The 24,852-nt window shown below is 37.7% G+C and overlaps 1 protein-coding gene across 2 annotated transcripts in view; it reads left to right on the top strand.

Annotated features, from left to right (window-relative positions):
• KDM7A (lysine demethylase 7A) overlaps positions 1-24,308 on the top strand; it is a 74,106-nt gene extending 49,798 nt beyond the window's left edge. The window contains exons 12-20 of one of the 2 annotated variants that reach the window (XM_074825980.1): positions 292-501; positions 1,959-2,083; positions 2,607-2,764; positions 8,016-8,113; positions 10,383-10,528; positions 10,673-10,885; positions 14,551-14,632; positions 15,564-15,840; positions 16,618-24,308. In XM_074825980.1, coding sequence (XP_074682081.1) covers positions 292-501; positions 1,959-2,083; positions 2,607-2,764; positions 8,016-8,113; positions 10,383-10,528; positions 10,673-10,885; positions 14,551-14,632; positions 15,564-15,840; positions 16,618-16,712 — 1,404 coding nt within the window. In that variant the 3' untranslated portion in view covers positions 16,713-24,308. Of the gene's footprint in view, positions 1-291; positions 502-1,958; positions 2,084-2,606; positions 2,765-8,015; positions 8,114-10,379; positions 10,529-10,672; positions 10,886-14,550; positions 14,633-15,563; positions 15,841-16,617 lie in introns of both variants that reach the window. The other variant, XM_074825979.1, reaches the window with a different exon arrangement.
• Positions 24,309-24,852: the final 544 nt, after the last annotated feature.

Here is a 24,852-nt window from a genome sequence, read left to right as displayed (position 1 = left end):
TAATACATGTCTACCTTATGCTGCCTTCATGAATAAAACCTTATGTTTTGGTGGTGACTTTTGGTGTTAAGCACTACTGTTATGGGAGAGTATAAAAGCCCCAAATAGGAAAGAGGTGCAGTAGAACTAAGCTTTGCACATCAAATTCATAGGAAATATGTAGTACTTCTCTAAAAGGTCTAGCAATTTTATTTATATTATTTACATTTAACTAAATGAATAAGAAGCAGCACTTAAATATGTGAATTTACTCCTCTGAGACTATTCTGAAATATGTGTTTTTAATTAAAGGAGGAAAACAGCAAACTAGTTAAAACTCAGGGAATTCTTGGTGTGTGTCCAACTTCACGGTCTTCACATGAAACAACTTCCCCTCACCACTCCAGACGAAGGGTGAGGAAACTGCGAGACCATGCTACCAAAACTCCTTCTAATCTGGACATCCTGGAACTCCACACTAGGGAAGTACTGAAAAGGCTGGAGATGTCACCGTGGGAGGAGGCAAGTATTAAGTTATGTGCAAGAAAAACAAAAGCAGAGTAGATTTCTAATCTCTATTGAAAGGGAAAAGCTTTTAACATGCATAAGAATACAGGCTACTACGCTTTGTCATATGAAATATGGATAAATTTGTTTTCAGTTTCTTTCTTTTGAGTTTTTCTGATAGGAATTTCTCTTTTCCTTGATAATTTTTCTGTGGAGGTTCCTTCAGCGTTTTGGTTCAGAAGGCGTGGTGAATTTGCTCCCTACTTCAAGTATAGTTTTTGAATTAGGACATCTGCAGGTTTGAAATGCTGCTTTGAATCAGCTCTGTGAAGAAAAGGGAGCCTGCAAAGCCTTCTTTTGGTGAGGCTGAGCCAGCCTGCTATGTGTTTTTAGATAGCTGCTTCTTACAATTGAGTTACTGTAATTTGATTAGCCTTGTTTTTCAGTCGTGTTCCTATTTACTGTATGATTGTGCCTCCCTACCAGTAAGCCTATGGCTGCCTTTGGTCTCCGTTGTGGGGCTGTGGTTGTATTACAAAGGTACAATAGAGTGAATGAGCAAAATGTAGTCTCTTGAAAAATTCTTTTTTTCAGGTTTGATGACCTTATTTCAAAAAACAGCAACAGAAATGGAAGGAGAGAATGGAAATAAGTAGCTTTATGAAAGGAAATGAGTAGCTTTCTGAGAATAAGAAACACTGACAAATTTAGTTGGGTCAAGATGGACTATCATAGTGGAGAAATACTGATTTGGATCCTTATATTGATCTTCATAAGGCATGAACAAGAGACATACATTTAGCTCCAAAGGCAGGAAGCTGAACTTAAAATTTACCTCAAATAGTTAACCTGTGCAGTTCATTGCTACAAACAAATGTTTAGGAGTGTTAGTCATTGTCATTTAATGTAGAAATATGTTGTTCACTATCAGTATTGACTTGTAAGAAAGATAAAATTATTTTACGTGTTTGGCACATAAACATATTGCCGATTGCTTTAGAGTATATGTCAAATGTAAATTGCTTTGAGCTAAGAAAATTCTGCTTATGGCAGGTTACTTTCCATTATTGATGTTTTACTGTCCTATAAATCAGTTCTGGAATACTAATTCCAGGGACCAGATACCCAATCCAGGAGTTGCTTATCAGCTCCCAGCCCAGCTTTTGACTTGTCTGTCTCTATTGGTATTTCCTTGTTCTGAATACAGTGATAATTCTCCAAAAGAAACATAAAAGGAGTATTATAGTGAAGTTGTAGTTGGTTTAGATGCTTCAGGAGACTATAGGTGATTCAAGGAAGGAGATGATGCAGTCTGCTGTTCTTTACATCCAAACATGTTTTGTCTGAGCTTTCTTCAGTTGATTATCAGGAAGGAAACCATCCTGGTGCTGAGTTTATGCTTTTGTGGAGCACAAAAAAACAGTTGAGTTTATAAAAATAAATAATAAGCAACATTGCTTTTACTTCTTTAGGATACCACAAGCTCGAAACTGAACGGGAGGTTTAACAAGCCCTTTCAGCCATCTTCTACAGTACCCGAGTGGCGAGCAAAAGACAATGATCTTCGCCTTCTGCTGTCAAATGGAAGAATAATTAGGTACAAAGGGTTGATTGTAGATCATTTCTTCCTAGTCATTATGGTCTGGAGCGTGCAAATTATTAATAACACTTCTTTTCTGTTTGTGGAGATCTAAGTTCCCTTTTACCAGTAAGATTCATGTTAGGAATATAGAAGGAATGTGTTGTCTGTTGTGTCTGCTGTCCCCTAGTGGAGCCATGGGTATGGAGTGAAGAGGAGATTCTTCACATGTTCCTTTGTTACAGCATTTCATTCAGTTGCTCAGTTAGATTTGTACCGAAGGGAATTCTTCAAAGTAGAAACGGTTGTTTTGTATCCATCTATTGGAGTGATGGTCATTAAAAATATTCTGGTGTTAAACTTTGCATTTTTGTGGAAATGACAGTTGTACAGGGAGTAAAATGGGAATATGTACAATTTGTAATGAAGAGATAAGAGTATGTTACTGTTGTGTATGCAGGGTGTGTTGTAACTAATGAAAGGAAAACAATTGCTTCAGGTTTGTAAGTATAACGTGATTTTTTTCTTTCTTGTGAGACAGAGATGAGAGACGCCCGTTTACAGATCGAAGTCTTTACACAGCAGATAGTGAAGATGAAGATGACAGGACAAGGTCGAAAAAGACAACTGTTAAGGTAGAAGACCAGCCCTCAGGATTTGAAGGAGAAGGGAATGCAGATACCCAGAAACCACTGAACAGTAAGCTTATCTCTGAGTCCTACCAGTTGAACATTTTGATGATCTTGAAGAGGGTCTAACTACTGTGAAGTCAGACTGAATAGAGAGGATAAACTAGTAGATCAGAGAAGTAATATTAGAAGTTATAAAAAAAACCCTTATCAAATATTATCTTCTACAGAAGAAACGAACAGGACAGAGTTGAAAAGTAAAATTCACCTTTTTATGTTAGTGCCATCTTGAATACTATATACAGCATTTTTCAGAGTGGAGGTCTGATTGATGTTCTAGGATGTGTATTTGTTCCTTTTCGTCTGTTTCATAATGTAAGAATGCTGATTTTTCTTGACCAGGATATGCTTCAGTATGAAAAGTTCATCACATCATTCACTGTAAAGAATCACAGAATCATAGAATACCAGGTTGGAAAGGATCATCTGGTCCAACCTTTCTTGGCAAAAGCACAGTCTAGGCAAGATGGACCAGCACCCTGTACAACTGAATCTTAAAAGTGTCCAATGTGGGGGAGTCCATCACTTCCCTGGGGAGATTATTCCAGTGGCTGACTGTTCTCACTGTGAAAGATTTTCCTCTTCTGTTCAATCAGAATCTCCCCAGAAGTAACTTGTACCCACTACCCCTCATCTTTTTCCACATGACTGCTTGTAAAAAGGGAGTCTCTATCTTCTTTGTAGCCATCCTTTAAATACTTGAACATGGTGATAAGGTCTCTCCTAAGCTTTCTCTTCTCAAGGCTGAACAGACCCAGTTCTCTCAGCCTTTCCTCATGTGCGAGGCTTTCCAGTCCCTTGATCATCTTTGTGGCCCTTCTCTGGACCCTCTCCAGCCTGGCCACATCTTTTTTGTATAGCAGGGACCAAAACTGAACACAAAAGATCATAACATGCAGCTAATATTAAATCTATTTTATATTTCCCTTTCCTGTTCCATTTGGTGATTACATACTTGACCATACAGTCTTGTATGTTTTGCTAATTAATAGGTTTATTCCATACGAGTGATCAAACATAATGTAGCATTAATAAAATCTTATACTTTCAACCTTTGCGGTAGCCTGTAAGGCTGGGTAAGAATTTACGTTATCTGTAAAACACTTTAACACCACTTTCCAATACTTCAAACCAACCTTCACTAGGAGTTACTCTTTTTCAGTCTTTCTGTAGCCTCAAGCCTTCCTGCCAAGTGTTCAGCAGTGCTGATCACACAGTGTATTAGTAAAGTATCAATACTGAATGCCTGTTTTCTGTGCCTATTATTAGTAGCACTATCTGTGTGCAGTGACAAGTTGGTCCTTGACATAACTGTTCAACTCTCTGTTTAATTATAAAAGTCACATCCTTTCACAGTAGAGCTTACGAGGGTATGTCTTAGGAAACTGAGGTCAACACTTGGAAGATAACAGGACTCCTCTAGAGATGTACAGTTCCCTTCATTTCCTGCACAACAATCCGTACAGTATTTGAGTCCATTGTCAGCCTGGATAAAATATTTAATGATTTTTGTTAACACAGCAATTTGTAACCACTGTTTACTGTGCTTCCAAAGGTCACAGAGGACAGTATTAAAAAATTCGCACAGGGAGGAAGTCCCTCTTGGGTACTTATGAACCAACAAGGCAAACGACCTGTTGAGTGAAGGCTTAGGCATATATGGTGTTTTTCCAGTTTCAAAATTAAACTAAGTAAACTAAACTTAAGTTTTACACTTGAATCAAAGATTAAATCATATAGAGAAATAGTAGATTTTCTTCAAAATTGTTGCTCTTATTTGATAAAGAATGAATATGGCAGTGTGTATCTAAATGTAAGAAATGTACTTAGAACTAGAAGTGAATGTTGAGATTGTTCTTCCAAAAATTGAGTACTCAGGGCTATTGCTATATTTTTAGTTGAATAGTGAGAGTCTTCAAACTTCGCTATTAAAAGTCACCTGCATTTGATAATTTTGCCTCAACTGAAGGTCTGCAGAGAGAGAGAGAGAGAAGATATTCTTCTGCAGAGAATTTCATAAAAGGAACTACCTGTTCCTGTAACAGCTGCCACCTTCCATTGTTCTTACCGGGACTTAGGCCAAGAGGCAATGCCCACAGAGAGATGCCTTTAAACAGATCAAGCTCTATATAGCTGTGTGTGTCATGCCAGGATCCTGGTTCTAAATGCTGACCCAGTGTTATCAGAGAGACAAAGATCGAGTGCTGTGCTCAATAGAGCAAGATACTTTATGTGGATGAAGGGAATGTGATTTATGAAATTTTTTGAGTTCACCGTAGCTTAGTCTGATTTTAGAGGTGTAATGACTGCTTTCATTCACCCAGTTTCTTGAGTATTCCCAGTCTCTGGAAGCACGCAGAGCCATAACTTTATCTGAGGGTAGACCAGTTCATTTTAAAGTAACGATAGTAATTACCAAGGTAATTCACAAAAAAAACAAACAAGAAAAAGCAAAACCCAACTTTAGACTGAATTTTTTTAAAGCTCAGTTACAAGTCGCAGTAATGGATGAAGAGATGAGGCGTCCTAATAATACATGATGTGTTGTGAAGATCAGTAAATGTATCTCAAACTTGTTTGTGAAAGAGGAGGGTGAGAAAACTACAGTAATCTTTTGTAGAGGAGTGTAGAAAGTGGTGGGGACATGGGGGAAAGCAATTGGGATTTAAATTTTTTTTTATTTTTGATTTTTTGTTAAGAGTAGTATAAAGGAATGCAGCTTCCTTGGCTTTTTGAATAGTATAAGGCAGAAGGAAAGCTGGGGAGATATTCTCTGACTGCTTTGCACAGAGCTTGCAAAATAAAGAAGTAGTAAAAATGGACAGTGGTTTGGCTGCATATAGGAATATTGGCATAGTCAAACTGAATCAGAGCTGAGGCTCATACAGTGTGTTATGTCATATATGCTAGTACCCAGCCCCAAATGAATAAGGAGTGTATCGATAATGTTAGGTGGCTTTAGCCGTTCAGTCTAGATCATATTACCAGATAGTAGGCAGATAACAAATAATTTGTCCCTCTTAGCAGGGTATCATCAGTTAACCTATATGAGAAGGCAAGAGGGCTTCTGAAGTATGAGACTCTAATCTTAATGTTATCTGTATACAGTTAATTATGTACATGTCCAGTTTCTTTTCTGTCTTGCTGAATCTTTTGCCTTCTTATGGGAAGACTTATGTTTCCTCTTAATAGTTTTGTCATTGTAATAATTAGGATTTTCTAGTTTCTTAAGACAGAAGGAATAAAAGTTCCTGAGGGGCTTTCATGAAGTTCATTTGTTTTTAAATTGAGGTTCATTATTTACACATTAATTTTTGCCCGAGATCTGAAGCTCCACATGTGAGCATACTTAGATATCCTTAATTGTACTTGCCTCTTCCTTTAAACTGTCTCTAAGTTTGGAGCAGTTTTTTTCTTTGAAACATTTAGTAGTCCAAAGAAAAATTCATTTGAGCTATACGACAGTATTATTTTCTGTATTGTGCAAGCTGTTGCTTATTCTAGAATCTTGTTTGCCTTTTTGAAATGAGCTGAGGCTTGAGTTATCATCAGAAATCTCTTGGGGTTTTTTTTGAGCTATGCTAATTCAGAATATCTATTTTATTGTCGTATGTTGAACATTATGTAGCTTAACTCATACACAGTGTTGTTGCTCAAATACTGTGTTTAGATACTCCTCACCGTTCTTTCTAATACTACCTTAAGTTTAGTTAACCTTCTCTAGATTTTGGTTCCAGCTGTTTATTTTATTCACTTTTTGAAAATCTGTTTCATTCTTAGCTTTCTTCTGACTCTAAAAATAATTTCCACTTACGCAGTGTTTAGAAGTTAATGATATCCCTTGAAATATATTTGATGCCTATTTGTGAGCTTTGCCAGAGTCTACAATAGGAACAAAATCCTACTAGAATTGCAGTGTCTGTAGGGTTACAGGTACATCTTTTATGCTTGCATAATTGAGTTATGAAGAACAGCATTCTGTTTTTGTAGTTTCATATAAAACTATGCCAAAAGCAAGTGAACACAGATCAGAAATTAGTTCTGGAATGAAGACAAGAAAAGTTAAAATGTTGGTTTGCTTTCAGTGTAGTTTTATATGAAATTAAGTACTTGAAAACTTGAGAAAGTTGTGTTGCTTTCTCTATCCACTACCTTCTTGACACACATTCATAAATTTTTTTATTCTATTTGGCTTTTCTCAAAAAAAACTTCTGCATATTGTAGAATTTCACAAATATGTATTTAATCAAGATTTCTCTCAGCAGCCTTGACACAGGTATACATACAGCCCACTGACCTTGAGCCTTGGATTCCAAACAGTTCAAATGTGTTTCTTACTCGTGGTTGTTTGGGACATATGATGTCTTTCAAGAGTACATACTCCAGAGAGCTGCTCAGCTACTTTATATTTGAGTTCTTTCAGCACTTAAAGTAAATCATGTGGACTAGGTGGCTGATTTGATTGATTGCTTTGTCATATGCCAGTGTTTTTGATGTCATATGCCAGCCTATTATGACACCTCATTCTCTGATTAGTACTTTACCAGCAAAAAGCTTGTCTAAGGTTGGTATTTCCTCTCCTCCTCTTCCTTTTCAGGTCTTTCTGTGATAAAAACTGATGCAAATATATTGTATATCACCACAGTAATATTTTAATCTTCTTGAACAGATCAGCATTTTAACCCTGATTGGCAGCTCTGTAGTAGTACAAACCAGGCAGAATATGCCAGTAAATTGTGATGTAAAAGTAAAATTGCAAGTAGTGCAATGATTTTTTTTTTTTTACCTTTAAGTCACTTCATATCCTCTGACTTTCATGTTTAGTGTTTCTGTATAACTGCTTTTATTTTTAAACAAATTCCAGGTTCAAAGAGTCTAAGACAAAGTAATATTGATGATTATGTCTAACTTTTTCTGAGAGCCACTTCTTTGACTCCAGCCTATAAGCAAAAGCAGAAATTGCCCAAGGTGCCATCTGTGGAGTATGTGCTCTATAGGAGAGAAAAAATACATGTTCCTGCTGCACCTGATTTCTCTTCCTCTCGCTTCATCCAGTCGGTCACTTCAGAAGTCAACAGCAGGCAACTCACTAGAGTTTTAAGCAAACTTGACTTGTGAACCAGATCGGTGTGTGGATGTGCTTTTGTTTACAGACTATTAAAAACTAAATATATGTTTCTTGTTCTTTACTTCCAAAATAATTGTCTAAATATTATATGTAATAAATGTTGGGTCTTATATTGTAATTCTTCTCTCCACAGTGTTCTTTGAAAGTGTGAAATCAGAACTCAGGAACGGATCCTCAGAGTACTCTGATATTTCTGATTCAGAAGAATCTGAGCCTGATTGCACTACACAGGTATAGCTAGAAAAAGTCACAAAAGTTAATGAAGCAATTAAGTGTAATTTTGCTCACTCCAAATTTATCTGGTCAAAGTTTGTGCTAAAAGAGCAATAACAAAGTGTGTAATTCTTGTTCAAGTTAGTATCTCCTACTTGTGGTTCTGTCTCATTCTTCATTTATTCTGGTTTTGAGAAAAATTTTATGATCTTTGTCATTAAAGTGGGACTGGCAGAGGATGAACCGTGTTCTGCAACATGCAAAGTCTGAGAAAAGTTAGAACCTAGTTGCTTTGTTAATTTCTTCTGTAACAAGTCTAAATTTTATCATTAGAAATTTGAGTATCTACCACACAGTTTCATTTTAGAGGATCTTTAAATGGAAACAATCTTATAGGCCTTCAGTTTTTTAAATAAGCTGAAGTGGATAAATCCTATTGAGGTGTTTTAGACTATTTGAAATAAATGGGAATGCTCTATTTGAGGGTCTAGATTGTAGTGATTTCTTTACAACTAAATGAAATATAAATGCACACACACACGTACATCTATATTTACACACGTGTTTTACTACAAGTTTTAGTGTTTAGAAATGTGTATATGTATATACAAATATTTTTATGATTTTTTTTTTTTCCCTTGCAAAATTGTGCTCTGACTTACTAATTTCAGTTTTAATTGGATAGCAGCAAAATGCTAGTAGGGTGGAATGATTCCATCACATTTTTGTTTTGTGCTTCTGGAAAGCTAATGCTTTGGTCATACTTTCAGTCGTCAGCCTAGTATAAGACTTTACCAGAAGTCTTCAAGTTCCTACTTTTTCCATGGTGGTCAAGATCTATTTTTAACATTTGTTGTCTTCCATCATTACCTTATCTAGATGTTGGAATAAGTGATAGCCTTCATGGTGTGGCTTCTCCTGGTTTCCTAAACTGTGTTGTCAGCAACTTTGGCTCAGCAGGTTTCCTTTCTTAAGACACACAATCAATAGTTATTCAGAAGTGATATATTGCTTCTTCACAGGAGAATATAGCCAGTTTTGGATGACTTTGTCATTGAGTGAAATGTTTTATATTAATGCCATTTACTCTCTTAGTTCCTTCTATATTCTTCTGCTTCTTAAATCTAATAGTATCTAATGGAATAATTTTTCTGCGTGTTTAAGTTTATCATTTTGTAATGATACATTCACAATGAACTATCTCAGTAGCTCCTGTAAATCCTTTTTATGTTTTTATATTGCACCAGAGAAGATCTTAACAAAACAAGATAATAGCTTTATTACTAACATTGAGTCACAGTTCTAATTTAGTTGCCCATTTGTGTCACTTTCCAAGTGTCAAAGATCAACAAGCTGCTCTTGTGAATGAAGCTGTTGTATAAAAACATCCTTTGGTGATATGATGCACTTCATTCATTCCAGTTTCATTTTTGATGATAGGAATAGTGGTGTCAGTCTTGATGGATTATGATTCCTCCATGTTCTGATCTTCCACTTTCAACACCTTTTATTGAATGTCATGTATATTCCTTGGCTTGGAAAAAAATTGTGGCATTCTCTGTACTTGTTGAAAATAGATTAGTCTGAATTACCAAGATGGATCATATCTGTTATAGCCCTTGCTTCACGTAAGGGCATATTGAGTCACATGTGGTTGTTCCACCTTTGAGAAGCTCTTGCCCATACAAGCTGTAATCTCAGCAAGAGCTGAATAGCCCTTTAATTCATGAAATGAGGCTGTGGCACTGTAAGAGGCAACGGCTGTTGTGTTTCTTTTCCTGCTGTGTTCTGGATTTACCTGAGAGCTTCTGTTACTCATCACAGAGATACTGTTGCTGAAAGTTATCTTTTGTGAGAGCAGGAACCCGAAACAGTTACTTGGGGCAGGATGTGTCCCATTATATGTAATAGGCATCAGTTCTGGCTGCTGCTTGGAACCATACTTCCATATTTTTTCCTCTACTTTGCATATCGAAGATGAGAATAATCAATGCTCTCTTTAAAGAGAATACAATGATTTGTGCATGGTTTAATGTGTGTAGTGTTTTCCGTAAGAAAATGGATTTCGGAGGTGCTTTCTGTATTGCTGGAGCATGTAATGTTAGTGTAACAAAATTTGGATGTATAGCATCTCAGTTGCTATATTCATACTAACTGCATTCCAAGTACTATAAATATAAAAAAGTTGGACCTGGAAGCTTTTGAATTTTTAGCGTAAATTAAGGTAGTGTCTCTATTTAGGAGGCATGGTGACCGTTCTGCATATTGTTTCCTCTCATTTCAGCAGAAGGATTCCTCCACAGAGGAGTCAGAAAGCTCAGGTGATGAAGAGAAACAGGAAGTAACATCAAATTTCAAAGAGGAATCTAAGGTCACGAGAGACCTTTATCAAAATACCCAGAAGCCATCCAGAAATGAAACTCCCAGTAAAAAGTAAGCACATTGAGCATTTGTTTATAAACTGTTAGACCTTATCATACATAATTATGGTTCTGCTTTATGCCAACGTAAAAATAATTCCTTCAGAGAAATTTAGGGTTCTCTTTTGAACTGCTTAATACTCCTTTATTTTTCTAGGGAATGTCCTACCTCGACAAGTACAGAAGAAGAAGCTATTCAGGGCATGCTTTCTATGGCAGGATTGCACTATACTACATGTTTACCAGGTCATACTCAAAGCACAGACTGCACAGATAAAAGAACCTCTCTTCAGGAACACAGAAGCTACCCCAGGAGTCGGCATAAAGACAGACAGCCATCTCAGAGCCACAAAACAATAGAATGTGGTAGGTATCTGAACTAATGACACTGCTGCTCTCTGCTCTTGGACAAACTGCTTGGAACAAGCACTTAAAGTTACGTTATTAGATTTGTAGTCAAGCTCTTAGGTAAATCAGACTGACATTTAAAAAGGTGTGTTCTTTGATTTTGTTTTGTTATTTGGTTTAGGTTTTTTTTCCTATAAAAAGTAAATGTTACTTCTGAAAACTGGGACAAACTTAGCTTGAGAGGTCCTCAGAATATGTCTTCTAAATACTGCCATCTAAAAGTTTTATGGAATCCTTAGAAGAGTGGCAAAGTTATGGCTAGATTGAAAGTGTAGACTCCCTACTGAAAGTGTAATCTCCTTCAGAAATGATTGACAGAACCTTCATGGTTGCAGCTTTCATGGCATGTGTGTTACATACCCATAGGAATCTGCTTCGTGATTTTTCATGTGTCTTTGGAAGACGTATTTGGCTTTACTCCTGAAATTCTGCTATGAATGCAGTGTATTAAAGGAGATTCTAATCTTGAAGAGGAGAATTCAGAGGCAATTTTTTCGTCAGTGGCATTTTGATGTCTGTGGAAAACAGACATCTGTTAAATGCATTTTGGGAATGACAGACAGAACATTAACACTAATCCCCTCAAAGGAATCAAAATCACTTCTTGGAACAGAGAGAAAGAGAGTCATTATGTTTGAAAATTCTTTGCTTGAGAAGGAAATGGAAGAGGATTATAGCTTTGCTGATGTGAAGCAAATAGAACCCCACCAACAAATAGGGTGCTAATTCAGAGAACTAATAGTGTGTTGATTTTTGTTTACATGGATAACAGGAAAGCCTAATGTGATGTCATGGACTGTGTTCTGGTAATTGAAGCTGTATGTCCTTAAACCCCACCAAATAAATTAAATAAATAAACCCAACAACAAAAACCCTAACCAGCACACCACACAGACATGTACAGTGCCTTTCCATCTTCGTAACTTTATGAAAAACATAATATCTAGGTTTCTAAATTGTGGTGGGTTGACTCAGGGCAGCAGCTAAGCACCCACACAGCCACTTGTTCTCTCCCCAAACCCTGTGGGATGGGGGAGAGAACAGAAAGAGCAAAAGTGAGAAGATTCATGGGTTGACGTGAAGACAGTTTAGTAAGTGAAGGAAATAAGAAAAGAAACAGGTGGTGCAAAGGCACTCACTTGCCACCTTCTGCAAGCAGATGATGGCCAGCCAGTCTCTGAGCAATGACTTACCTTGGAAGACTGCCTTTCCCTCCAGCCCCCAGTTTTTATGGCCAAACGTGACATTATATGGTATGATTATACCATTATATGGTATTGGCTTCAGCAATCAAGGACAACAAGAAATGTTTCTATAAGTATGTGAGCAGCAAAAGAAAGACCAAAGAGAGCCTCCATCCCCTGCTAGATGCAGGAGGAAACATGGTAACAAGTGATGAGGAAAAGGCTGAGGTGCTTAATTCCTTCTTTGCCTCACTCTTTAATAGCAAGACTAGTTGTACTGATGGAATCCAGCCTCCTCAACCAGAAGACAGAGACTGGGAGAACAACCCCCCCACAATCCAGGAGGAGATAGTCAGTGACCTGCTGCATCACATACACACACACAAGTCTATGGGACCGGATGGGATACACCCGAGGGTGCTGAAGGAGCTGGCTGGGGTGCTCGCCAAGCCGCTTTCCATCATTTACCAGCAGTCCTGGCTGACCGGGGAGGTCCCGACAGATTGGAAATCGGCCAATGTGACGCCCATATATAAGAAGGGTCAGAAGGATGATCCGGGAAATTACAGGCCTGTCAGCTTGACATCGGTGCCCGGGAAGCTGATGGAGCAGCTCATCCTGAGTACCATCACACAACACATGCAGGACAACCAGATGATCAGGCCCAGTCAGCACGGGTTTATGAAAGGCAGGTCCTGCTTGACAAACCTGATCTCCTTCTACGACAGGGCGACCTACTTATTGGATGAGGGAAAGGCTGTGGATGTTGTCTACCTTGACTTTAGTAAGGCCTTTGACACCATTTCCCACAGCATTCTCCTGGCAAAACTGGCTGCTCATGGCTTGGATGGGCACACGCTTCGCTGGGTAAAAAACTGGCTGGATGGCCGGGCCCAAAGAGTTGTGGTGAACGGAGTTAAATCCGGTTGGCGGCCGGTCACGAGTGGTGTCCCCCAGGGCTCTGTTTTGGGGCCAGTCCTGTTTAACATCTTTATTGATGATCTAGACGAGGGGATCGAGTGCACCCTCAGTAAGTTTGCAGATGACACCAAGTTGGGTGGGAGTGTTGATCTGCTCGAGGGTAGGGAGGCTCTGCAGAGATCTGGACAGGCTGGAGCGATGGGCTAAGGTCAACTGTAGGAGCTTCAATAAGGCCAAATGCCGGGTGCTGCACTTGGACCACAACAACCCCCAGCAGCGCTACAGGCTTGGGGAGGAGTGGCTGGAGAGCTGCCAGTCAGAGAGGGACCTGGGGGTGCTGATTGACAGCCGGCTGAACATGAGCCAGCAGTGTGCCCAGGGGGCCAAGAAGGCCAGTGATATCCTGGCTTGTATCAGCAATAGCATGGCCAGCAGGGACAGGGAAGTGATCTTACCCCTGTACTCGGCCCTGGTGAGGCCACACCTCGATTACTGGGTTCAGTTTTGGGCCCCTCACTACAAAAAGGACATTGAATTACTCGAGCGTGTCCAGAGAAGGGCAACAAAGCTGGTGCAGGGTCTGGAGCACAGGTCGTACGAGGAGCGGCTGAGGGAACTGGGGGTGTTTAGTCTGGAGAAGAGGAGGCTGAGGGGAGACCTCATCGCCCTCTACAGCTACCTGAAAGGAGGTTGCAGAGAGATGGGGATGAGTCTCTTTAACCAAGTAACAAGCGATAGGACAAGAGGGAATGGCCTCAAATTGCAGCAGGGAAGGTTTAGACTGGATATTAGGAAGCATTTCTTTACAGAACGGGTTGTTAGGTATTGGAATGGGCTGCCCAGGGAGGTGGTGGAGTCCCCATCCCTGGAGGTGTTTAGGAGTAGGGTCAACTTAGCGCTGAGGGATATGGTGTCGTTGGGAACTGTTAATGTTGGGTTGATGGTTGGACTAAATGATCTTCAAGGTCTTTTCCAACCTAGACAATTCTGTGAATATTCCTTTGGCTAATTCAGGTCAACTGTCCTGGCTATGTCCCCTCCCAGTATGTGTTTTCGATGTGGACACTTCTTCTGTAGGCCTATCAGCATAGACCTGCCATATGTTGTACCTGAATAGCACATCAGTGCTTAGAAACAATACAGTCAATAATACCTGAAAATTAAGGGTCCACCTTTCTATCAACTCCTCATGATACAAAGCCATGGTAGACGACTGTAGCGTAACAAAAAAGTAAGCTGTCTTCAACGTCAGTACTTTCAAAGTTTGAACGATTATATTTGTCTGACCTTCTTACTGTGGCATATGGATCTTTAATTAGGTGTATTTATACTGTGAGATTGTTTTCCCAATTTGGTGTGTAGAACCAGGCAGCTCTGACGACTTTTATTTCATATCTAGGAAATATTTTCTGTAGTGTTTTTTTTCTTGTTTTAATATTAAAGTCATTCAAATGTATAATTAACTTTGTATTCCTAGTTAGTGATTTTAAAACTTAAGCTTGTTGAACTCCTCTTTAGGTAGGTCTGTGAAGGAAGAGGAAGGAGACTTGGGGACTTCAGCATGGGCTAGACACCTGAGTGAAGCTTCGAGGATTACCCCTCAGGTAAAAGAATACTTTAAACAGTTTGAACACATTTTTATAGGAAAAACAGATCATGAAGTTGTAAGTAAAGAAAGCATGGTGGACAAGTCTTTCCACACTGCATATCTGATAATAAATACTTGTGGTTCTGGTAACTCTGTATTACACTTACATTTTTTCATTGTTGGTGTTTTGGTTTTTTTCCTTTCAAACTCTATTCTGTCATAGTGGCTAGTATTAAGATGCTCAGGGCAGTATCTTGAAAAATAAAAAATACTTTATTAAAAAGGTGTGAATTTACGTTCAGTCTAACTAGGAAAGCACTGTATTATTTATTCATTGTTATTCCCAACTAGAGCATCAGAACATGTTGGTAGTATTTATAGTAAAGCTACTTGCTTAGGAAATTGGTACTGCCAAACTGATACAACCTTTCAGCAGCCAGCAGGTAGGAATATTTTTGCTTTCTGCTGTCCAGGTGGAATCCAGCAAGGTATATATAAAATGAAAGGTTGTGTGTCTTACACTCTGAACTTCAGTATTTTGAAACTTGTCTATACTGGAAGTATTAGAACAATTAAACAGTTAAATAGAACAATTAAAGTTGCAAAATAACAGTGCTATTTAATAGCTGTATTTTAACTGCATGCTTTGATGGTTTTTTTGGTAAGAATATCTAACTAAATAATTCCCAATTTAGCGTTTGTTCTCTCATCAGCTGAATATTGAAAACAAACTGCCTGTTTAAGTAGTCAATGGCTGTGGTATGGCTTGCTGTATAGATGGAAGTATCTATACTAAAAGAAATCATGGAATCGTAAAGTGGTCAGACGCTGGTGGAACTGAAATACCTTTTTCAAAGATACAGTAGTATAATTAGAAAAACTGGAGTGAACTTGTAGCCAGGAGGTATTAACTTACACTTCTTTTCTTCTCCTCATTTCCATACTAGGATACAAGTAAAACTCAAAAATATAACAAGAAAGAGGGTGCATCAGAAGCCAATCATAAGGTTCAGGAAAACAGAAGTATAGTCCACAACAACAGCTTGAGTTTTCAGCATGGCAAGTATACACGAGACTCCAGTCTAATTCAAGGAGAATGTCGGCTGAGTGATGGCAGCCTTAGCCCTGACAGGCTGTATGGTGAAACATCCTTGTCTGTACCACTTCATCCAACAAAGAGGCCAGCATCAAATCCACCCCCTATCAGCAACCAGGCAACAAAAGGTAATGTTTATCTCTGTCCTCTTGCCAGAGTGAGGGGAAGAAAAAAAAAAAAGACTAGGAAAAGGAGCTTGTAAACATCAAAAAGAACTGTTAGATGCAAAAACTGAAAAAAGGGACAGACTTAGAGCTTGAGGAAAAATAAGTATGATTTGGACAGTCAGATTTTGGCACAGAATGTGTGGAGGCAGAATTAAGAGGGATCTTCTAACTGGGTGTGTGGCCAGATGAAACTTTCTGTTACCATTACACCTCTTCAGGCGTATCTGTTACACATTGATTACAGGGAACAGAACCACAACTATGCTCTGAAACACTGGCCTGAATCAGATTTTTTTGTCAAAGTGAGGATTTAAAAGCTGTGACACTTCAAAAAATAGTCTGATCATACTATTTAGTTTTTAGTTTCTAGTTTATTTTCTGTAATTTACTCAAGTGAGTAGCTTGAGCAAAATTCAGGAAGTTCAGTATAGGTTCTTCCCTACCACACCCACTGCACTTCCCTAGACTGGAGACATTGGTAAATAATATAATCACTTTATGATAATTCTAGCCAGAGTTTAGGAAAAACAATTCTTGTTTTTTTGCAGTTCTGATCCCCTGTTTGTTTGCTCTCAAACAGATAAATGAAAAGTTTGGGGGTTTTTTGGGTTTTTTTGAAATGGATTCAGGTGAAAATTTTGCCTGCTCCAGCTTGAAAGCTGGGTTTCATCTTTGTTCTGTGATGATAAAAATTTATTCTGAAATTCCCGATTGAAGTACTTGATTTCATTTTTTCAGGCAAACGTCCAAAGAAAGGAATGGCAACTGCTAAACAGCGACTTGGGAAGATCTTGAAGCTGAATCGGAATGGCCATGCACGCTTCTTTGTTTAATGTAGCTGCTACTTCTACTACTGCTGTCTTTCCTACACAGACCAGTATTGAGGTCAACAGAGCCTGGAGCTGCTGTTATTCCTCTGCTTGAAGCAGACTTGCATGTACCATATAAAACACTGCCTGATGAACAAAAACGAGAAAGAAAAGAAAAAAAAAAAGGAAAAAAAAAAAAAACCAACCCAATGCTGCATTTTCACTGTGCCACACCTGCTCAGCAATAACCATACGGGAATGGGGAAATCTTCAGAGAGACATGGACTGTGAGAAATAGTCTCTCATCAGGGCTTGAATATCATTTGTTGCTGGTAGTTTCTGAGCTAATTAATGAGGGGAAGATGATGAAGGTGGTTTATCAATAATTTATTTCTTATAGATTTTGACAAGTTTTAAATTCATTTAAAAAACCTATTTATTTGGAAGACTTTTTTGTGGGGGTTATTAATTTAGATTTAAGAATGTGAAAGTTTTTAATTGTTTTGATAATGTATGTTTGGTGCAGTGGAGAGCCACATTAATTGTGATTAGTCTGGACTCTTAAATTTGATATTCAGGTTATAGTCTTAAATAGGGGTGAGATGCATTATTAATTATTTTTTAAATTAAGGCATATGGAATCTTATTTTTTTTTTCCTGCTTTTTGTAAGCTATTGGCTGGGCTTCTGTTGACTTGCAAGTTGCATATTCTCTGCCAGCTTGATTATTTTTTTGACCTGTCCTCTTTAATACAGTTTTATTTATTTGATGGACTAGAAGAGACTTGTAAAGACAGAAGAATCTTCTTGTGTCAGTCCAGTAGCTAACTTGTTTTAAACTGCACCCCTTTCCTCCAAATTGGACTGCATACTTTTCCTCCTGATGATCTGTCTGTGATGATTTTCTTCTGTAAAAAGGTTCCCTGTAATTGTATTTGTACAGGTTATTTAAGAGTTGGTACAAAGGAGGGAAACGTAATATATCTTTCTGGAGGAACGGGGACATCAGTTAAGATAAATGTTTTGTCAGAACAATTACTCTGAAATAACTCATAAGATATACATTGCCGTTTTAAGATTTGGCGTATTACTTAACGTAGCATGGAAGAAGCATTAAAATATTACTGTTGTACTTAAACACATTTTACTGAGGAGTCAGGAAGGCAGTAGAATGTATGTTGCTTTCAAAGCTGGGTGAGACAGCCAATTAAAAGTCTTAACTGGTGCATATATAAGCATTAAGTAGCTTACTGGTATCAGAATGATCATTTGTGTCAGGCTTCCTACAGAGCTGGTAGCAAATGCTGATTCTGAATTATTGTAAATAATTTTGATTTTAAATTTGTATTTTTCTGTAATATAAAATTAAATATTTAACTTCTGAGGGGTGGGGACGAAGGCGGAAAGGGGAATACTTTTACTTGATTCTGGAAAAAGGGCATTTTGCAGGGTCCAGCCAAACTGCAAACATTAATATGCTAGTGACAACAATATTGTTTGTTGTTTGAGGGTTTTTTTGGTTGCTAAGAGTAAAAATACTCAGGCATAGCTATCCAAGTAATTGAATTGATTTGACTTTCCATACCAGTTTTTCCTTTCTCCATATTCTATACTGGAACTATCTCTTGTTATGATTTAAAAACAAATTCAGTTGAACTTTCCAGAATATTTGTGCAGAGATCTAGGCTAGATTATGAATGCCTTTACAAATTTATGGAAAGAGTTCTGATGTCAGGTGTTTTTGACTGTTGCAGGGTCAAGACTATTTAGTGCTATGTTACTCTTTTTCTGAATTGAGAAACATCAAAACATAATGCAACTGCAAATAAGTCAGGTAGCTTTCATGGCTTTACTTCCTCTGGAGCTTGAAAATTACAACTTGGGAGTGTTTTTTTCAGCCCTGCTTTTATATTATATTGACTTAACTTTATAGTTTTGTGTGTGTGCGTATGGGTGATTTTTTTTATCCTTTGTTTGCTAAATATGGTTTCACAGAAGCATGTTTTCAGTCTTTTTAATTTTTTTTTTAATTTAATGCAAGCTATCAACCTTGTGTATTGGGAATGGAGGTAACAAAGGATTTCTAAAAAGCAGAAGATAAGCTAAGAGGTACTCTACAGGTGCTGAAAGTGACTCTAAGTACTTGCTGTTCTCAGGTGCTATGTTTTCCAGATGGAAATAGTTAAAAGAGAATATTTTATCTATCTTCTAATATGTTCTCACCAAAGTAAGTCAAAGAAATAAACTATGTTGTCAATATTAGTTAAAATTATATACCCATATAAGTATTCTCTGTGCTTAAGTTTGAGCAAATGGATTAATGCATGCCAGGCTTTGGAAACTCTTTTAGCTTTAGCATATTGAACCAAACTGTTTTCTTCTTTAATTTTTTAAGAATAGAAAATTCGGGTTTAGAGCAGCAATTGGATTCAGAGCAGAATGAAGAATGAGCTTTCCCTCCTTAAAGGCAGATTTTTGAGAACACTTATCTGAAATAGAAGTATGCCAGAATAGAATCTGGAGTAAGGAATTTTAAAATAGGAAGTATGCTGTCTTGTACATGTGACTGGCTTATACAAAGTCTCTTTTCTGACCATCTGCATTATTTATCTGTATATTACTATTGGAACACAGATGTGGCTGGACCCATATATATTATTTCTTCTTGGTTTTATTCTTTCTTTACTCTACTTTCTACCTTTATTTTCAAAGTGGCTCTCCACTGTCATGAATTTATGTAATAGTTTCTTCACAGGCTGTCAACAGGCAGAGGTTCATTCCCATTTTCTTCAGATATCCATGCTTCCAGCAGAAGTTAGTTCTGATGTTCCACCTCAGAACAAGTACTTTAAAAAAAAAAAAAAATGCCATAATGAGCAGTATTTAAAAAAAAAAAAAAAAGGAAAAAAAAAAAGAAAAAAAGGGGGAAAAGTCTTCTGGTAGCTCATGAAGAGGATGTGGTGACCTCACTTGTTTTGTGTACTTGTGTGTAGGGATATTTTTGTTGTGTTCTAGATGAAAACACTGCTGCACCAATCTTTCTGTAGATGGCCTGAACCTCGTGTTGTTGTAGTGGAGAGAAAAAGCCCTATTTTTTTCCTTGCTGTCTCACTTTGGGTGGAAGAGGGAGGGAGTAGGGAACACTGACTGGACAACAAAGAGAATTAAGCCTGCTATGGTAACTCGTTTTCAAGGATAATCTTTTCTGAAAAGTCAGAGAACTTGGATTTGGCATAAAACTTTTTTTTTTGTAGACGGAAAAATAGGAAATGAAATATTGTAGGGGTTTTCCCATTCTCTTAAGTTCTCACGTTCCTGCAATTGAAAAAAAAGAAACGAACATGAAAATGGAAAGACCACCTAGAAACTATATCAAAGACTCTTCCAGCAACTTTCCCTTTTCTTCTCCTACTATACTTGCTAATAAACCCTGGCTACAAGGTAGCCTTTGTTGACCTCTGAGGTAGATTACCTATGCAACCTATAATATTCTACATGAATCCATTCTTAAAGACAATTTTGAAAGGGTTAGATGTTGAGAGTTAAAATTGTTGCTTTCTGATTACATGGGGGTTTTGGGGGGTTTTGGTTTTTTAGTGGTTGAAGTGCTTGTGTTACCTTTAGTAGAGATATAAGAGAGCACAGTGTCATGATCACATTTTAGAAGCTTCAGCTTTCCCTAGGCTTTGCTGTATGGCATAAGCTATCTTCATTCACAAGGCCATGAACTTGTAAATGTTGAAAATTTTTGCAGGGTTTCAGAGTCAGAGCTGATGTGGATCTTGTTACCCCCTTTTTGGTAATTGTGGAGACTTAAGCAGAACCGAAGCTAGAATGACCTGGTACTACAAGCCTATAACTAGTGCCCTGTTTAGGCTCCACATGCCCACCCATCCCTTCACACTCCCACCATGACCCCCAAATCTAGTGTCTTTCCAGAGTTTCATTCATGTAATACTTCCAGACCATTAAAAGCTGTTTGTAGCTCTGGGGTTGAATGAGCCCAGAGCTACTCTTTCACAGAAGAAATATAAATGGAACCAAGGGCCTTACTGTTTGTGGTTAAACAAGATTAAAAGCTGCAACATCCATTTTTCCAAAAAAACAAAAAACCCAACAAAAAACACCCTAGTAACCCTTTTTGTGGGAGCGTATGAGTGGTAAAACATGCAGTGGATGGGAAATATAAGTAGCACTGATAAGGAAATGCATGTTCTTCATAGGCTGCATTTCTGTTTGGGAAAAAAAGTCTTTTTCTACTTTTAATATAAATTAAGCCATAAGAGTTTCGTGCTGTGGGAAGGGAATGAAAGGGATCACTTTAAGAGATTATATTGATATGTATTGTCACTTCTGCTGGGAAATGTCTATTGCTGCCAATGCTTTGGTGAATCTTTTTTAAAAAAACCATGGAATTTGAAAAAGAAAAAAAAGAAAAAAAAGGGGCTAGTTCTTGGCTATATTTACTAGTTTTGTAGTAACGTTTTGCTGGCCCGTTTGTCTTTTCCTCTCCTTTTTCTACTCTCATAGTCTAATTTCTATCTTTCCTTCTAAAGTCTCTGAAAATATTAGCTTGTCTGCTCAGTAGGGGTCGGTGTATGTGTGTCTTCCTTTTTACAGAAACGCACTACTGTGTTAAGTATTTGGCTGGGAAATGGGATGCTGCAGCTTTAAGAGCATTTTTTCAATTCATAACAGTATTTCCCATCCTCTTTTGCCTGCAGGCAGGGAAAGTGTATGTACAGTATTTATTTTGTTTCGATTTTACTTTAAATTTGTAAGTTTCTATAAGTAGTTCACATTGATTATTCTAGGGGAGGACAAGTGGCTTTGTTTAAATTTGTATTTGATATTCATAGTTTCCACTTTCTGTACTTTAAAATACTGAAATTAAAAAAATGTATTGCTTATGTTTTGATTTTAGCACTCTAAAGCGTTTAATTTCTTTAGACTTCTGTTCATTTGCTTCAGTGTAAATACAGAAAACTGTACAGAATATCCTGAGGAGAAGAATGCTTTTTTAGGTCCAATCTCTGTGCCCTTTAGTTGTCACATTTTGAAGAAGAAATCTTCTGGAGAAATGTGGGAGGAAATATTCTCATACTGGGTTTTTTTTTTCTAAGTGCAAACCTCATTTTAATCCAAGCATATTATATGGCAACTAAATGCTTTTTGTGAACATGTATATATTCTTTTTGAATCCTAATATAAAAGGGATGTGGAAGTGTTTGTGATCCATTATGTTAGCAGATCTAGAACTGCAAGAAGGGTGTCAAATGGTATCTTCATGTTCTTGCTCTTGGTTTTTGGGGTTTTCTTCAGGTTTGTCTCATGCTACTGATGACTGACTCATCTCTTGATTTCGTTTTTTCTTTTTTCCCCATTTAAGTATGTGCAGTTTCTGGAATAAGAGATTTCTCTGTCACACTTCCATGTGCTTTGTTATACTTGCTTTTATCCTGGATGACTTCTCTGCTGATTTCTCCCACCACATGTCATCTTCTGGTTTACAGTTGTCCGTGCTCCTTGTTTTGACTCCATGTGGTAGTACAGTGTTTGCATGTGGGTACTCTACTTGGGGGTAACGGAAGCATTACTGTATTACACTCCAACTTCATGTAATGCTTTTTCTTCTGCAAGTAGCGCTCCTTGCTACTGAACTGCTTCAGTGCTGTGATAGGCAGATGCTTAGATTCCAGTGATGGTCATTTTATGAGAGCCTTAGGTAAACGATGCAGCAATGGCATTTGAGGAATCAGGTCGCAAAAGATGTTTGATCCGAGCATCCTCTGCTCAAGGTTACTACTTAGCCTGGCTTTTTGTTTATAGAGAATTTATGGTTGACTGTAATGACTAGGAGAGCTGTTCATGGATGAGGACTTCCTTGCGCCAGGTACTTTACAAAGAACAAGAATGCTGCCCTCATCAAACCATGTACTGCTTAAGTATAAGATTGAAATAGTTTAAAAAAAACCCCAACAGACAAGTAAGTTATGTGGCCTAAAGTTTAAAACATGGTAGTGTTGTAGATTTTGGGGACAGAAACTGTTCTGTTTCAGAAACTCTGCTGTTTCAAAACCAAATTTAAGTGGAGTAAGAAGTCATGAGGAAAAATCATTATTTAAGTACAGGGGATGAAGATTAAATATATGTATCTGTCCAGAAATCGGTTCCTGCTGTATTTTGACATGCATTTACATCTTTTCAATTAGTGTGTTAAAATTGATTTTAAATCTGGTTAGCCAGAGATTTGCCAAATATCTGAAAGAGCTGCTTGTCTATCAGAGCAACCATGTATTTCGAAAAAGTCTTGATCGCTGAGATTGAAAAACAATGCTACAACCTACACATTTCCTTCAGACAGACTCATCTGGATTGGGCACATTGAACTTGCTTCTCATACTAATGTTTTGGTCTTAAAGTGATTGACTTGAGAGTGCTTCAGTGGGCCACAAATACAAGTTTCATAGCCATATAACAACATATATAAGCACCTTTACTTTTACTGTCCTTTTGTTTGTGCTGCCTTTGCTCCAGAGCTTTTCTCTGTGACTGCTGTTTGGTGGATAATAGGTCGGATAATACACTGGAAAATATGTGAAATATCTCGAAGTGCTGCTTTAAATGCTACTGGGTAGTCTTCAGCAGCTGGAGCCATATTTCCATTAAAAGTCAAAGTTTCTGGTTTTCTGCTTTTCTATTTGGGGAGGATGGGGAAATGGGTTTTAAAGATTTCAAGGCTAGCAAATACAGCAAAATAATTGACTTTCTAAAGTCAGGGAATGGGCATGGTACCCTTCTTGGTATCTGAAGACTGAAGTTGGTTTTGTTTTTTTAAAAATCAACAATATTCTATTGCATTTGCAGTAGAGTACCCCCTTGTAAAGTGCCTACAAACTTGGGTTTGTGTACATTTAGTGAAGTTCAATTCTTTCTCCAGAGGGTTTGTCATGACCTGCTTAAGTCATGGTGCTATTGTGGTGGTGGCTCATTAGTTAACACATTCAACCAAACCTTTTCTTGTTTGTTTTGTTTAGATGTAGCTTTGGATTGATGATGGAAACCTGAGTAGTAGAATGAGTATGGTGAAGTCGGTCATGCTGAGTGTTGGTTTCTATAGAAACTTTTTTTTTTGTATAGAAGTATTTCTCCTGGGAGCCCTTGAAATTACGCTTTTACTGCTGGTAAGTAATGTTAGCTGTGTCAAGCCAAAAGTTAATGAGGACGGAAACTGTAAAACCTGAATGTTATTGTTACTCATTCTGATACAACCAGGAATTTTAAATGCCTTTGTTTCTACAGCGGTCAATGACTAAAGTCTTTACCTGCAGAAGAAATAGCTGGTGATCAAGACAGTGAATAAAGTCTGTCATTGCCAGAGCTTATAGTATTCCACCTAACAGCCAGCTAATAGGACAGTTTGCTCTGTGTAGACTGAGGTCTGATTTCTCTGAAGCCAATTATATTCAGTCGTTAGAATAAGTACTGCAAATTTTTGAAGAATTGTGTTTGGCTTAATAGATCTATTTATCTGTACTGCTCCTGTTGTATTTGCTTTGGTCTTGGAAAAAATACTCTACTTTGGAACATGTAAGTCAACTAAAAGAACAGTATAAAAAGAGCCTGCTTGTTTGTGATGCTTTGCCCCAAAGTTTCTTTCTCATAAGAAATGTTTTATTGCAATGAGTGTGAGTAAAGTTTCCACCCATACTTGGAGAACATGATATTTATTTGGAAGAAACATTTACCCTTGAATCATACACCTTGGTGGTAAGTCATAAAGATGCAAGTCGGCTTTTTGTTCCAGTAAAACAGAAAGCCAACAAAACTCAAGAAATTGCCACTCTAGTCTCCTAAAATAGGATCTGGGCTGTGGAAATGTGGTTTAACTAGGCAGCTTTTTCAGGCTAGTATTAATTTGAAAAAGATACTAAATCATGCGCTTAATTCTTAGGTTATTAATTGATAGTTACAGAGGTTTTGCTTTTTTACAAAAGATCTTTGAATAGATCCATTACAGGTCTGGCCCAGTAAGGGTTTTCCTGTGCTCGACCAGCACTCATAGAAATTGTTTTGAATTCCATCATGTGATGGTTACTGAGCAGAGCTCTTCCCACGGGGTTAAAGTGCTTCTCCTGGAGAGGCACCTAACCTCCGTGTTCCCA

The sequence above is a fragment of the Strix aluco genome, chromosome 5 (genome assembly GCF_031877795.1).
Source record: "Strix aluco isolate bStrAlu1 chromosome 5, bStrAlu1.hap1, whole genome shotgun sequence".
Taxonomy (NCBI): Eukaryota; Metazoa; Chordata; class Aves; order Strigiformes; family Strigidae; genus Strix; species Strix aluco.
The sequence above is the reverse complement of the archived record's forward strand: the minus strand, read 5'-3'. Positions and strand labels throughout refer to the sequence as shown.